At 38.6% G+C, this 14,464-nt stretch overlaps 1 protein-coding gene across 1 annotated transcript in view; it reads left to right on the forward strand.

The window, feature by feature from the left end:
* itga8 (integrin, alpha 8) overlaps positions 1-14,464 on the forward strand; it is a 191,894-nt gene that overhangs the window by 160,364 nt on the left and 17,066 nt on the right. Inside the window, exons 22-23 of the mRNA XM_062062941.1 lie at positions 8,824-8,903; positions 9,214-9,294. Coding sequence (XP_061918925.1) covers positions 8,824-8,903; positions 9,214-9,294 — 161 coding nt within the window. The remainder of the gene's footprint in view (positions 1-8,823; positions 8,904-9,213; positions 9,295-14,464) is intronic.

Raw genomic sequence — 14,464 nt, forward strand, 5'->3', positions numbered from 1 at the left:
TGGAAGCTGCTTTTATACTAAATCATGGCACCCACCTGTTCCCAATTAGCCTGTTCACCCATGTGGGGTGTTCCAAATAAGTGTTTGATGAGCATTCCTCAACTTTCTCAGTGTTTTTGCCACTTGTGCCAGCTTTTTTGAAACATGTTGCAGGCATCAAATTCCAAATGAGCTAATATTTGCAAAAAATAACAAAGTTTTCCAGTTCGAACGTTAAATATCTTGTCTTTGCAGTCTATTCAATTGAGTATAAGTTGAAAAGGATTTGTAAATCATTGTATTTTGTTTTTATTTACAATTTACCCAAATAGCCAACTTCACTGGTTTTGGGTGTTGTACATTAGGAAATGACATACCAGGAGCTAAATTTGTATAAACACATTACTGTCTGAGCAACGTAGATATTAAATTGTTGTACATTGAACCTACAGGCTGTGCTCTCTTAGAACAACAGAGTAATTGATCTATGCGCCGAGGAATATGACACAAAGGGGTCTTTTTTTATTTATTTTTAGACGAAGCTGTCTACAACAGGAAGTGAACTCGTCACATAAACCGGACGTGAAGCAACACGAACAATCATTTTGCCTTTAAAAATGAAAAAACATTCTAAAACTAAATGGGCCAAATAAAAATGGAAATAAATACACATTCAAACACCCAAATAAAAATAGCATGGCTCATAAGAAAAGATTAGCTCTTAAGATAAATAATACACTTTCTTCTGCCAAGAAAGTATATTGTGTGTCAATTTATTATTGGTAGTTACAATATCTCCTTCTGCGGATCCCCTTGAAAACAAGATGCTGCATCTCAAGTGGCTATACCAAATACATTTAATTAAATTGAATTGAATTGAAACAGTACGTTTTTATAAAAAATTGGTTTCAGTGTGTGTAAAAAATATGTTCTGAGCATATTTAAAAATATCTTGATAATAATGGTTAGCGGGATCATTTTGAGCACCATAACCGTGATATGAAATGTTCATATTGTTACATACCTACAGTAGTTGTGTGTTTGTAACACTAATTTAGGTTCCAACATTGGCCAAAAATTAAGTACCTCAGTTTTCATTAGTAATCTGTTTCAAAAGGTGCAACAAAAAATAATACAGTTTTCCTGTAAGAAATAATGTAAGTCTAATTAATTTGCTCCAGACACTCACTTTTATAGAGAATAATTATAGATTACATGCAGAATACATATATGTGAGGAATAAAATGGGTAAATGGACATCTAACATCACTTTCACCTTTATTTAAAACGTTTCTTGGCAAGACGGCGATTAGCGGAGATAGAGGAGGAAAGGGGAAAACCGGACGGCACCTTTGTACTTTCTAGAATTCAATGGTGTTTCTCATCTATTCGCAACATTCGTTGGCCCCATTGTGGCTTTTTGCAGTCAAACTCAATTATAAAAAAAACATAGAGACTGAGTCACCAACGACTAGTATTCTTTGTTTGGGCACTTTATAGACAGACTATAGTAGTACCTCAACCTACAAGCTTAATTAGTTCTGTGATGTAGCTCTTAGCACAAAGCACTTGTATCTCAAATCACCGTCCGTCATTGAATGAAATCAATTTAATCGGTGCTTGGCCCCGCCTCAATACATCACATGTCACATGTAACATGCCTTTTAAAAAGGAAAAATTAACTTTTTCATAAGAACATTTGAATAAGAGTACAATAAAAACAATTTTAGTTTTATGAAACAATGTAATAATCATATACAGCATTTAAAGGCCTACTGAAAGCCACTACTACCGACCACGCAGTCTGATAGTTTATATATCAATGATTAAATCTTAACATTGCAACACATGCCAATACGGCCGGGTTAACTTATAAAGTGCAATTTTAAATTTCCCGCTAAACTTCCGGTTGAAAACGCCTTTGGATGATGACGTATGCGCGTGACGTAGCCAGTGAAACAGAAGTATCGGTACACCATTGAATCCAATACAAAATAGCTCTGTTTTCATCTCATAATTCTGCAGTATTCTGGACATCTGTGTTGGTGAATCTTTTGCAATTTGTTTAATGAACAATGGAGACTGCAAAGAAGAAAGTTGTAGGTGGGATCGGTGTATTAGCGGCGGACTACAGCAACACAACCAGGAAGACTTTGACTCGGATAGCAGACGCGCTATCCGACGCTAGCCACCGACCGCACGGATGATCGGGTGAAGTCCTTCGTCCTTCCGTCGATCGCTGAAACGCAGGTGAGCACGGGTGTTGATGAGCAGAAGAGGGCTGGCTGGCGTAGGTGGAGCGCTAATGTTTTTATCATAGCTCTGTGAGGTCCCGTTATACTAAGTTAGCTTCAATGGCGTCGTTAGCAACAGCATTTTTAAGCTTCGCCAAGCTGGAAAGCATTAAACGTGTATTTACAGGTCCCTGGTTTAATAGTATTGTTGATCTTCTGTCTATCCTTCCAGTCAGGGATTTATTTATTTTGTTTCTATATGCAGTTAAGCACGATGCTATCACGTTAGCTCCGTAGTTAAGTTAGCTTCAATGGCGTCGTTAGCAACAGCATTTTTAAGCTTCGCCAGGCTGGAAAGCATTAACCGTGTATTTACATGTCCCTGGTTTCATAGTATTGTTGATCTTCTATCTATCCTTCCAGTCAGGGATTTATTTATTTTGTTTCTATATGCAGTTAAGCACGATGCTATCACGTTAGCTCCGTAGCTAAAGTGTTTCGCCGATGTATTGTCGTGGAGATAAAAGTCACTGTGAATGTCCATTTCGCGTTCTCGACTCTCATTTTCAAGAGGATATAGTATCCGAGGTGGTTTAAAATACAAATCCGTGATCCACAATAGAAAAAGGAGAGAGTGTGGAATCCAATGAGCCAGCTTGTACATAAGTTACGGTCAGAGCGAAAAAAGATATGTCTTGCACTGCATTCTAGTCCGTCACTCTAACGTTCCTCATCCACGAATCTTTCATCCTCGCTCAAATTAATGGGGTAATCGTCGCTTTCTCGGTCCGAATCGCTCTAGCTGCATTGAAAACAATAGGAAAATCTGAGGAGGCGATCAACTGACTACGTCACGCTACTTCCGGTAGGGGCAAGGCTTTTTTTTTATCAGAGACCAAAAGTTGAGAACTTTATCGTCGTTGTTCTATACTAAATCCTTTCAGCAAAAATATGGCAATATCGCGAAATGATCAAGTATGACACACAGAATGGATCTGCTATCCTCGTTTAAATACAAAAATTTCATTTCAGTAGGCTTTTAACTTGGAGAGTGGACTTTCTTCGTCAAACACACCACCAGCAGCCTCTCCATACTTTCATTGATAAATGTCCGCTGTTTAGATTTTATTTATCAAGAGATGTTATACAAAAACCCTGGCAAAATTTGTCAAAATGTATTGTCGCATTAGGCCTATGAAAATTGAAGTACCACTGAAAGTAAAAAAAAATCTGATTTTAAAGAGTAGGTAACATTTGAACTAATTCCATTTAAATCCACTGCAGTATTGGAATGCATGTGAAAATCCACAAGCTATTCAGTGGGATACATTGTGGTTGTCATGCAGTACATTTCTAGCTCACTGCCAGCCCACATCTGGTGCGTTTTATTCTCAACTTGTATCTGTAGGTCACCGGTTTGTGGTCTCATAATTGGCACTTTTTTTTTTTGTTTTTGCATTTTGCAGCGAGCATCCCCACAAATCAGAACCACCATCCTCTCTGAGTTGTTTCACTTAATCAGCATTTTGTTTAACGGGACTTATAGTGATTTTAATCGACATTTAAAGCACTTCCTTTGGTCGAGATCAGGGGTGTCCAAAGTGCGGCCAGGGGGCCATTTACAGTCCCAGCTTGTACACAAAAAAATTGAATATGCAATTTTGGGGAAAATGTTGTGTGAAATGTGCAAGCAGCTGAAATGCACAAGCTGATCTTAAATGATAATGTGAGCATGCTAGCAGTTAGAATGTGCCAAGCACCAAGTCATATGACTATGAAGCGTATGCATACCATACCATACCAACTTTATTTATAAAGCCCTTCAAAAACAACCCCAGTTGAGAAACCAAATTACTATACACCACAAACAGGTAGAAGTATAGAAAAGCAGAAAAGCAAAGGCATAAGACAGACTGAAACACATCATTTAAAACAAATACAAACCCCGTTTCCATATGAGTTGGGAAATTGTGTTAGATGTAAATATAAACGTAATACAATGATTTTCAAATCCTTTTCAACCCATATTCAATTGGATGCACTACAAAGACAAGATATTTGATGTTCAAACTCATAAACTTTATTTTTGCAAATAATAATTAACTTAGAATTTCATGGCTGCAACACGTGCCAAAGTAGTTGGGAAAGGGCATGTTCACCACTGTGTTACATGGCCTTTCCTTTTAACAACACTCGTAAACGTTTGGGAACTGAGGAGACACATTTTTTAAGCTTCTCAGATGGAATTCTTTCCCATTCTTGCTTGATGTACAGCTTAAGTTGTTCAACAGTCCGGGGGTCACCACAGAACACTTTTCCACTTTGTATCAGTCCATCTTAGATGAGCTCGGGCCCAGCGAAGCCGGTGGCGTTTCTGGGTGTTGTTGATAAATGGCTTTCGCTTTGCATAGTATAGTTTTAACTTGCACATCCATTTGTAGCGACAAACTGTAGTTACTGACAGTGGGTTTCTGAAGTGTTTCTGAGCCCATGTGGTGATATCCTTTACACACTAATGTCGCTTTTAGATGCAGTACCGCCTGAGAGATAAAAGGTTACGTACAGTGATGACTCCAGATTCTCTGAACCTTTTGATGATATTACGGACCGTAGATGGAGAAATCCCTAAATTCCTTGCAATAGCTCGTTGAGAAATGTTGTTCTTAAACTGTTCAACAATTTGCTCGTGCATCACGACTCGTCAGACCACAGAACAATTTTCCACTTTGCATCAGTCCATTTTAGATGACCTCGGGCCCAGCGAAGCCGGCAACATTTCTGGGTGTTGTTGATAAATGGCTTTCACTTTGCATAGTAGAGTTTTAACTTGCACTTACAGATGTAGCAACGAACTGTAGTCACTGACAGTGGTTTCCTAAAGTGTTCCTGAGCCCATGTGGTGATATCCTTTACACACTGATGTCGGTTTTTGATGCAGTACCGCCTGAGGGATCGAAGTTCACAGGCATTCTTGGTTTTCAGCCTTGCTGCTTACGTGCAGTGTTTTCTCCAGATTCTCTGAACCTTTTGATGATATCACGGACCGGAGATGGTGAAATCCCTAACTTCCTTGCAATAGCTGGTTGAGAAATGCTCTTCTTAAACAATTTGCTCACACATTTGTTCACAAAGTGGTGACCCTCTCCCCATCCTTGTTTGTGAATGACTGAGCATTTCATGGAAGCTGCTTTTATACCCAATCATGGCACCCACCTGTTCCCAATTAGCCTGTTCACCTGTGAGATTTTCAAAATAAGTGTTTGATGAGCATTCCTCGACTTTGTCAGTCTTTTTTGCCATTTGTGCCAGCTTTTTTGAAACATGTTGCAGGCATCAAATTCCAAATTAGCTAATATTTGCAAAAAATAAAGTTTTCCAGTTCGAACATTAGGTATCATGTCTTTGCAGAGTTTATTCAATTGAGTATACCGGTAAGTTGAAAAGGATTAGCAAATCATTGTATTCTCTTTTTATTTACAATTTACACAACGTACCAACTTCTCTGGTTTTGGGTTTTGTATGTATTAGATATGCATTGGTGCAAATTTTATTGACTTTTATAACCTGTTTTTTGAGTTTGTCTGCAAAATGTTTGTTTGTGGATGGTTTTCCAGATTGCAAATGAAACTGTGCCCCACCCTCTCCAATCGTATCATCATTTATCTTTTGAAAATGTCCACTGTTAAATATACATCTTGAAAATGAACATCACTCCTATTTTGTTTCTCCATACACGCTCAGAAATAAACATTATAAGCAGTATACAGATGTACCTCGTCACAACATTAGGTACACCTGCGCACTCTCGTATCAATACAGCGCTGCATCAAAACAACATTTAAAGGCATTTATGTCGCTGCTTGTCGCAGGTAGGTGTTATTATGCTCATGCCAAGATTAGATGAAAATAATACTTTAGCCTACCTTTTCTTGTATTCCCTCAAACAGAGCTCCTCCCCTCTGGCTGAGAGCTTTACTTCATGTCCAAATAAGTACCTCTAACTTGCTGCGATGTCACAACATAGCCAGGCTATAAAACTTTGGGTCAGAGGCATCAAAATGACAGTGGTGTGCCGTCAGGGCCAGCAAGGCCTTCTCTGCTGGCCTAACGTAACCAGAAATCATGATCATAATTCAAGATAAAAGTAATTTTGTATTTACTTTCCCTAAATATCTAAAAGTATTCATATTCTCTTCATGTCATATTATGCTCCTTCCAGTGCTGTTGTTTTTAAGTTATAGAGTTTTTATCCAATCAGAATTCAGCTGGCTTATGTTGCCATGCTGTATCTGCTCGAAGCCTTCAGAATCAACAATGCGGGCGTCCGTGCACTGTAAGTGAATGGACACATACAGTTGATAGACAGTTGCAATAGCCAATCAGATCACGAGTTGTTGTCAGTAAGGCCTTCTAGCTGGCCTAAGGTAGATATATACAGTATAGTGATGTTATGAGCTAGGTAACATAAGAACTCCATTACCCAGCATGCCACAGTAGTGAAGAACATGCGCAGTAGCCGCGTTTAGCCATGCCGGCAGCTGGATGTTATTGATGAGCACGCTGTGGAGTAAACTTTAAGAACTCAGCCAACACGCCTCGTCTGCATCTTTTATGATTAGACAAGACAACACATATATTTGCAAGGCCATTTTCAAGAAGGATATTTAAAGAGAAACTACATCTTGTGAGACCATGTCAGCCAACCCCGGAATCTCGAATGGCTTCTACAGATTGTGAGTTCAGATATTGTATTTATAAATGTTTTCCACATTTAATATGTTTTTTGCAATTTTAATTTTGACAGTACCACGTAAGATATGTTTTAATTGCTGATGCGGGTTTATTGATTTTTAAATGCGCCAGAAAATAACCCATTTTGTACACTGTTGGTGGTGATTCAATGCACAGTAGTGTGTAAATGTGTTTCTGTATAGTATTTCTCCAGCAATGGTCATATGTAGGGATGTCCGATAACGGCTTTTTGCCGATATCCGATATTCCGATATTGTCCAACTCTTAATTACCGATACCGATATCAACCGATACCGATATATACAGTCGTGGAATTAACACATTATTATGCCTAATTTGGACAACCAGGTATGGTGAAGATAAGGTCCTTTTTTTAAAAATTTATAAAATAAGATAAATAAATTGAAAACATTTTCTTGAATAAAAAAGAAAGTAAAACAATATAAAAACAGTTACATAGAAACTAGTAATTCATGAAAATGAGTAAAATTAACTGTTAAAGGTTAGTACTAGTGGCGACTTGTCCAGGGTGTACCCCGCCTTCCGCCCGGATGCAGCTGAGATAGGCTTCAGCGACCCCCACGACCCCGAAGGGAATAAGCGGTAGAAAATGGATGGATGGAGGTTAGCACTATCAGTGGACCAGCAGCACGCACAATCATGTGTGCTTACGGACTGTATCCCTTGCAGACTGTATTGATATATATTGATATATAATGTAGGAACCAGAATATTAATAACAGAAAGAAACAACCCTTTTGTGTGAATGAGTGTAAATGGGGGAGGGAGGTTTTTTGGGTTGGTGTACTAATTGTAAGTGTATCTTGTGTTTTTTATGTTGATTTAATAATTAAAAAAAAAAAAACACAAAAAAAAACCATACCGATTAAAAAAAAAATCAGATACCGATAATTTCTGATATTACATTTTAAAGCATTTATCGGCAGGCCGATATTATCGGACATCTCTAGTCATGTGGTGACATAAATGATGGTATTTTGAGAGGTAATCATTGAAGTCGGACATCACTGAAGGCCTAGGTGGGAAACTTAGGCCTGCCATGCAAAAGGAGCTACGCCAAAATGCATAAACCTTATGATTTAAACATTGTTTAAGTAGCCAACATTGTAATGACGAATTTGATTAATAGCCCCCCTTTTTTTTATATAAATAGGCCGAATTGACTTATTTTCAGTGGATAGTGAAGCTATACTGCTATTCAAGCTGTACACTGACAACTCTAACGGATATCCGTGTACCATTTCTATAGTATTGTCCCTTGGGAAGATATAATAAAATGCTTGCTGAAATGAGACATAGTGAAGTGTGTGAGAAAGAACAAGATCCACACGAACAGATGCTCCACTCTGAGGGCTAAAACAGATTTTACAGCCGCTTTTTAAAATGGCACTCATGACGTCTTCCCTTTGACCGGCCCGTACCCGCTCGGCCCTCCTTTGGATCTCCTCTGCCTGGTTCTTCTCCTCCAGCCTCACTAATGTGTTCCATACAAGACCGACCTTACATCTCCGTCCCCCCCTGCGGGCCGCCTCTTGATGTCTGCTTGCTGTCATTTTCACAACCGTGTGTCATGCCCGACATCCAGCGCGGGGGGCTCACGTGCGCTCGTACTTCGCCATGAACGCATGCTTGCATGTGTTTCGCGTTAGAAGACATGAGGAGATTCACAAGCATCCTAGTGTGCGTCTTGTCAACGCTGCACACTGGATCATGTAATAACAGAAGAGGACCTACTTAATAGGGCCTAAGCTGTCCTGTTAATGGACACTGGGGCATCATGTGCTTTGTAATACCACACATTCATCTTCTTTTATGCCTTCTTTTTTTTTCCCCACAGCTGTCTGTCGGTTTGCGGTTTTCCCTCCAAAGGCTGGAAGACACCGGACCGAAGATCAGCTTTGAGTTACAGATCCACAGGTGACACAAGAGTGACGCGCATGCCGGCATCACAGCTACGAGTAAACAGGAATTATACAAAGAGGGCATTGTCTGACAATTTTGGCCTTTTGAGGAGGAATTAGCCTCAAGCATTGCCGATAGAGACAACAAGGGGATCTCCAGTTGAGGAGAAGAAGCGTTTGTTTGTCATCATTTATCACACACATGCTGTTAAATACTGGAAAGAGAAATAACGACAGAATAAAAAAATCTTTATATTAGGTCACAGCATTGTTAGAAAATGGGGGGTGTTATGTTTTATTTATTTATTTCTCTCCCACCCACACAGCTCCAACAAAGACAATCCTGACAGCAACGCAGTCAGCCTCAATCTGGCCGTCGTTGCCAAAGCTCAAGTTGATTTACGAGGGTGAGCATTTTCTTCTTCCTCGTCTTCCTCTTTTCGGACATGCTTTCAAGATTTTTTTTGATGCTGGGGACTTTTTTACTGCGTCTTTGCAGCACTACAGTCTACTTATGTGCAGATAGGGAGCCTTTTCTTCCAACAATATCTGTACTAATCATATGCACATGGGTTAATTGCAAGCCCCTCGGCGTACACACACACACACACACACACACACACACATACATGCGCATGCAAACATGGGCATTTATACAGCCTTGACTTGTTTGTGCTCTAAGTACATATATACAAATTTATGTATACATACATATATGTCTATATATGTATATATATATATATATATATATATATATATATATATATATATATATATATATACACAGTACATATATATATATATATATATATATATATATATATATATATATATATATATATATATATATATATATATATATATATATACTACCGTTCAAAAGTTTGGGGTCACATTGAAATGTCCTTATTTTTGAAGGAAAAGCACTGTACTTTTCAATGAAGATAACTTTAAACTAGTCTTAACTTTAAAGAAATACACTCTATACATTGCTAATGTGGTAAATGACTATTCTAGCTGCAAATGTCTGGTTTTTGGTGCAATATCTACATAGGTGTATAGAGGCCCATTTCCAGCAACTATCACTCCAGTGTTCTAATGGTACAATGTGTTTGCTCATTGGCTCAGAAGGCTAATTGATGATTAGAAAACCCTTGTGCAATCATGTTCACACATCTGAAAACAGTTTAGCTCGTTACAGAAGCTACAAAACTGACCTTCCTTTGAGCAGATTGACTTTCTGGAGCATCACATTTGTGGGGTCAATTAAACGCTCAAAATGGCCAGAAAAAGAGAACTTTCATCTGAAACTCAACAGTCTATTCTTGTTCTTAGAAATGAAGGCTATTCCACACAATTGTTTGGGTGACCCCAAACTTTTGAACGGTAGTGTATATATATATATATATATATATATATATATATATATATATATATATATATATATATATATATATATATATATATATATATATATATATATACCGTAATTTCCGGACTATAAGCCGCACCTGACTATAAGCCGCACCAGCTAAATTTAGGGGAACATACAGATTGCTCCATATATAAGCCACACCCGACTATAAGCCGCAGGGTTTTGATGTGTAATTACCGTAGTATATAGGGGTTCCTGCTACCACGGAGGGGATTGTCGGGACAGAGATGACTGTTTGGGAACGCAAAGCGTCCCATTTATTAACAATAAATCTTTCAATCATTCAATCAAACTTTCACATCTTTGACATGGCGAACAGCATTCGTGCAGAGTACAAATAATACAACGGTGCAAAGTAATACAAAGTGCTCACCTGTACGTTATCAAAATAACCAGCCTACCGGTATATGAAAAGTCAGTCTTTAATCATTGTGTCATCGTCTTCCTCCTGCGTACTAAAACCACCGAAATCCTCTTCGTCGGTGTCGGAGAAGAACAGGCCGTAAATAAGCCGCACCCTTGTATAAGCCGCAGGGACCAGAACGAGGGGAAAAAGTAGCGGCTTATAGTCCGGAAATTACGGTATATATATATTAAATATATATATATATATATATATATATATATATATATATATATATATACAGTACAGGCCAAAAGTTTGGACACACCTTCTCATTCAATGCGTTTTCTTTATTTTCATGACTATGAGTTGTCACTGAAGGCATCAAAACTATGAATGAACACATGTGGAGTTATGTACTTAACAAAAAAGATGAAATAACTGAAAACATATTTTATATTGTAGTTTCTTCAAAATAGCCACCCTTTGCTCTGATTACTTTTTCGCACTCTCTTGGCATTCTCTCGATGAGCTTCAAGAGGTTGTCACCTGAAATAGTTTTCACTTCACAGGTGTGCTTGAAGCTCATCGAGAGAATGCCAAGACACTAATATACATATATATATATATATATATATATATATATATATATATATATATATATATATATATATATATATATATATATATATATATATATATATATATATATATATACATGTCATCATCAAGCATTTGTTAATACTTGTGCATTGTTACCATTGATTGGTCTTTGCAACGTTTCTGAATATTATTGGCCTATTATGACTATCAGTATTGGTAACTAAATATTCAAAGTTTACTTATATAGCCCTAAATCACGAGTGTCTTAAAGGGCTGCACAAGCCACAACGACATCCTCGGCTCAGATCCCACATCAGGGCTAAGAAAAAACTCAACCCAATGGGATGACAATGAGAAACCTTGAGGTTAAACAAAAGTGAACCGTTGGACCTTTAAGACAGGGGTGTCCAAACTTTACAAACATTTTGGCCATTAAAGTTGCTACAAATCAATCAAATAGGTCAATTTGTATATAGTGTATTTAAACAAAACATTGACATCTTAGCTGTATGTTTTAGTGGCAAAGCAAACGGTTATAACCTGTAATATAATTTCGTTTTTGCAAAATGCTGTGTCACAGTGACGCTTGGTTGCCGTTGTTGTCGTAATCCCAGGATGCAGGGGAGGCAGGCGGTGTGCAAGCAGAAGATCCCTTTACTAGGACCAAGAGGGGTATCAAAAACAAAGAGCACCGATGTGGGACAAGCAGTCAACCACGTGTGAAAATGCAAAAGATGGCAATAAGCAGTAGAAAAAATAGAAAACATGATTTACACAACTATAGTGTGCACTCAACATTGTACAAGCGTTTTCTGACAAGCAGCTCTGGCAAATACATCCCTGATTGTCCACAGGGGAGTCTCTTACTCGCCAAACAGCGACAGGTGTGTTAATCGGAGCTCCAGACAGGCTGTGACGGGACTCAGGATGCAGACAGGAAGTGGGGAAAAGAACAGGGCAGAAGGAGGGCTGACACAGCAAGGGTTGGAATTGGGGGTTAAATCACCAAAAATGATTCCCGGGCGCTGCACCGCTGCTGCCCACTGCTCCCCTCACCTCCCAGGGGGTGAACAAGGGGATGGGTCAAATGCAGAGGACAAATTTCACCACACCTAGTGTGTGTGTGACATTCATTGGTACTTTAACAGAAACAAACACAAAACACAGAAATAATAGTAATAAATAATAATATTAAAAAGTCTGACCTGTCATTGCAGGTCATGGCATGCTTAGGGCTAATAAAAAGCGATTTGCAGGCCAGAATCGGACCTCGGCCTGCACTTTGGTGTAAATAGTCATTAAAATGTCATCTGTAACATAGATCTATTTCTGATATGTTCAAGTTAAAATATATTTTTCCCTACAAAAAAGAATGTACAGTAAATAACAATAAGGAGAATGTGAAAACTTTCCATATCTAAAAGGGGAACTGCATTTTTTTTTAGAATGTTGCCCATCCTTCAAAAATGTATTGTCCTTTTCTGCTCATTTGAATAGTGAAAAACTGCTGGCAAGAGGCCTATATAGCCCTCTAAAAACACCATTTCATACACTTACTGTAGTGTACAGCTCTGGTAATGGGTACATTCGCACCCACCTGCACAAATGTACTTCAAAATGTAACAATCAAAATAAATATGACCTTTTTTTGTTTACTAGGGCATGCATATATAATATGCATTAGTTTGACCATTTAAAATCAACAATAATAAAAAGGAGATGCTTGGAAATAGCATAAAAATGCCCCAAAAACTTGGAAAAACGCGATTCATAGGGTTTTACTTTTTGGTGTAACCATCATGAGCGTTCTGTTCAGGTATTTTTCTTTTATATTTTGATAAATCATCACATTTATGTATTACTAAATTTAAATAGGTATTGATCAATCTTTAAGCTGTGTGTATTTGATTTCAGTTTGCTTTTGACATCTTATTTAGAATTGTAGTTGAAACTTTTACAACCTTGTGTTGCGCTCATGATGGTGTAACCAAACTAGATTTCATTCAATGATCTTATTTTGTATATTTATTCCCTTTTTTACATTAAGTATATTTAAATATTCATTTATAAACATTGAATACATTTCAAATATCAATAAAATGCAATTGCCTTCATCTTATAGGGCAGGGGTCGGCAACCCGCGGCTCCGGAGCCGCATGCGGCTCTTTGACCACTCTGATGCGGCTCAGCTACATGCACGCCGACCCCTTCGATTTTCCCAGGAGACTTATGGATCTCAGTGTCTCTCATAGATTACTCCCAGGGAAAAATAATCCCTTTTAACACTCTAATTACTATATAAAGGGCGTGCCCTAATTGCACTGCAGTAATTGTCCTCTATAGCATTTACTTACAGCGTGCCAGGCCAGCCACATGTTGTATGTTGTTATTACTTGCTCACACAGGAGACAGCAAAGCATAGTTACTCATCAGCCACACAGCTTACACTGACGGTAGCCGTATCAAACAACTTTAACATTGTTACGTTACAAATATGCGCCACACTGTGAACCCACACCAAAAAAGAATGAAAAACACATTTCTGGAGAACATCCCACTGTAACACAACATAAACACAACACAACCATTACCCAGAATCCCATGCAGTCCTAACTCTTCCGGTCTACATTATACACCCCGCTACCACCAAATCCCCCCACACATCAACCCCCCCCCCCCCCCCCCCCTCTTCGTGGTTGGTTGAGCGGAAGAGTTAGGGCTGCATGGGATTCTGGGTATTGGTACCGTCAGTGTAAGATGTGTGGCTGCTGAGTTAGTAGCCTTGCTGTCTCTTACGTGAGCAAGCTAAAGCTGCATTCCACTTGTGGCCGAGCAGGTACACTGATTGGGCAGACTGTAGAGGGCGCCAAATGCAGTGTCATCACACTCTGATATTCGGGAGTCTCCCGGGAAAAATGAGAGGGTTGGCAAGTGTGACGCAAGCGACATTCATCCAAAACTCGCGGGCTGCACTAACATCAAATTCCCACATTAAAGTGCGTGCCGGTGCGTGTGTCTGAGACCCCTGGTTAACATAGCACAAAGCATGTAAGCTTTGTATGCGGTGTTTTTCATTTTAAATTTTAAAAACATTTTTGTGGCTCCCATTACTTTCTTTAATGTGTGAAACTTGCCAAAATGGCTCTTTGAGTGGTAAAGGTTGCCGACCCCTGTTATAGGGTAATGTTTAGTTACA

This window comes from Entelurus aequoreus, linkage group LG11 (genome assembly GCF_033978785.1).
Source record: "Entelurus aequoreus isolate RoL-2023_Sb linkage group LG11, RoL_Eaeq_v1.1, whole genome shotgun sequence".
NCBI lineage: Eukaryota > Metazoa > Chordata > Actinopteri > Syngnathiformes > Syngnathidae > Entelurus > Entelurus aequoreus.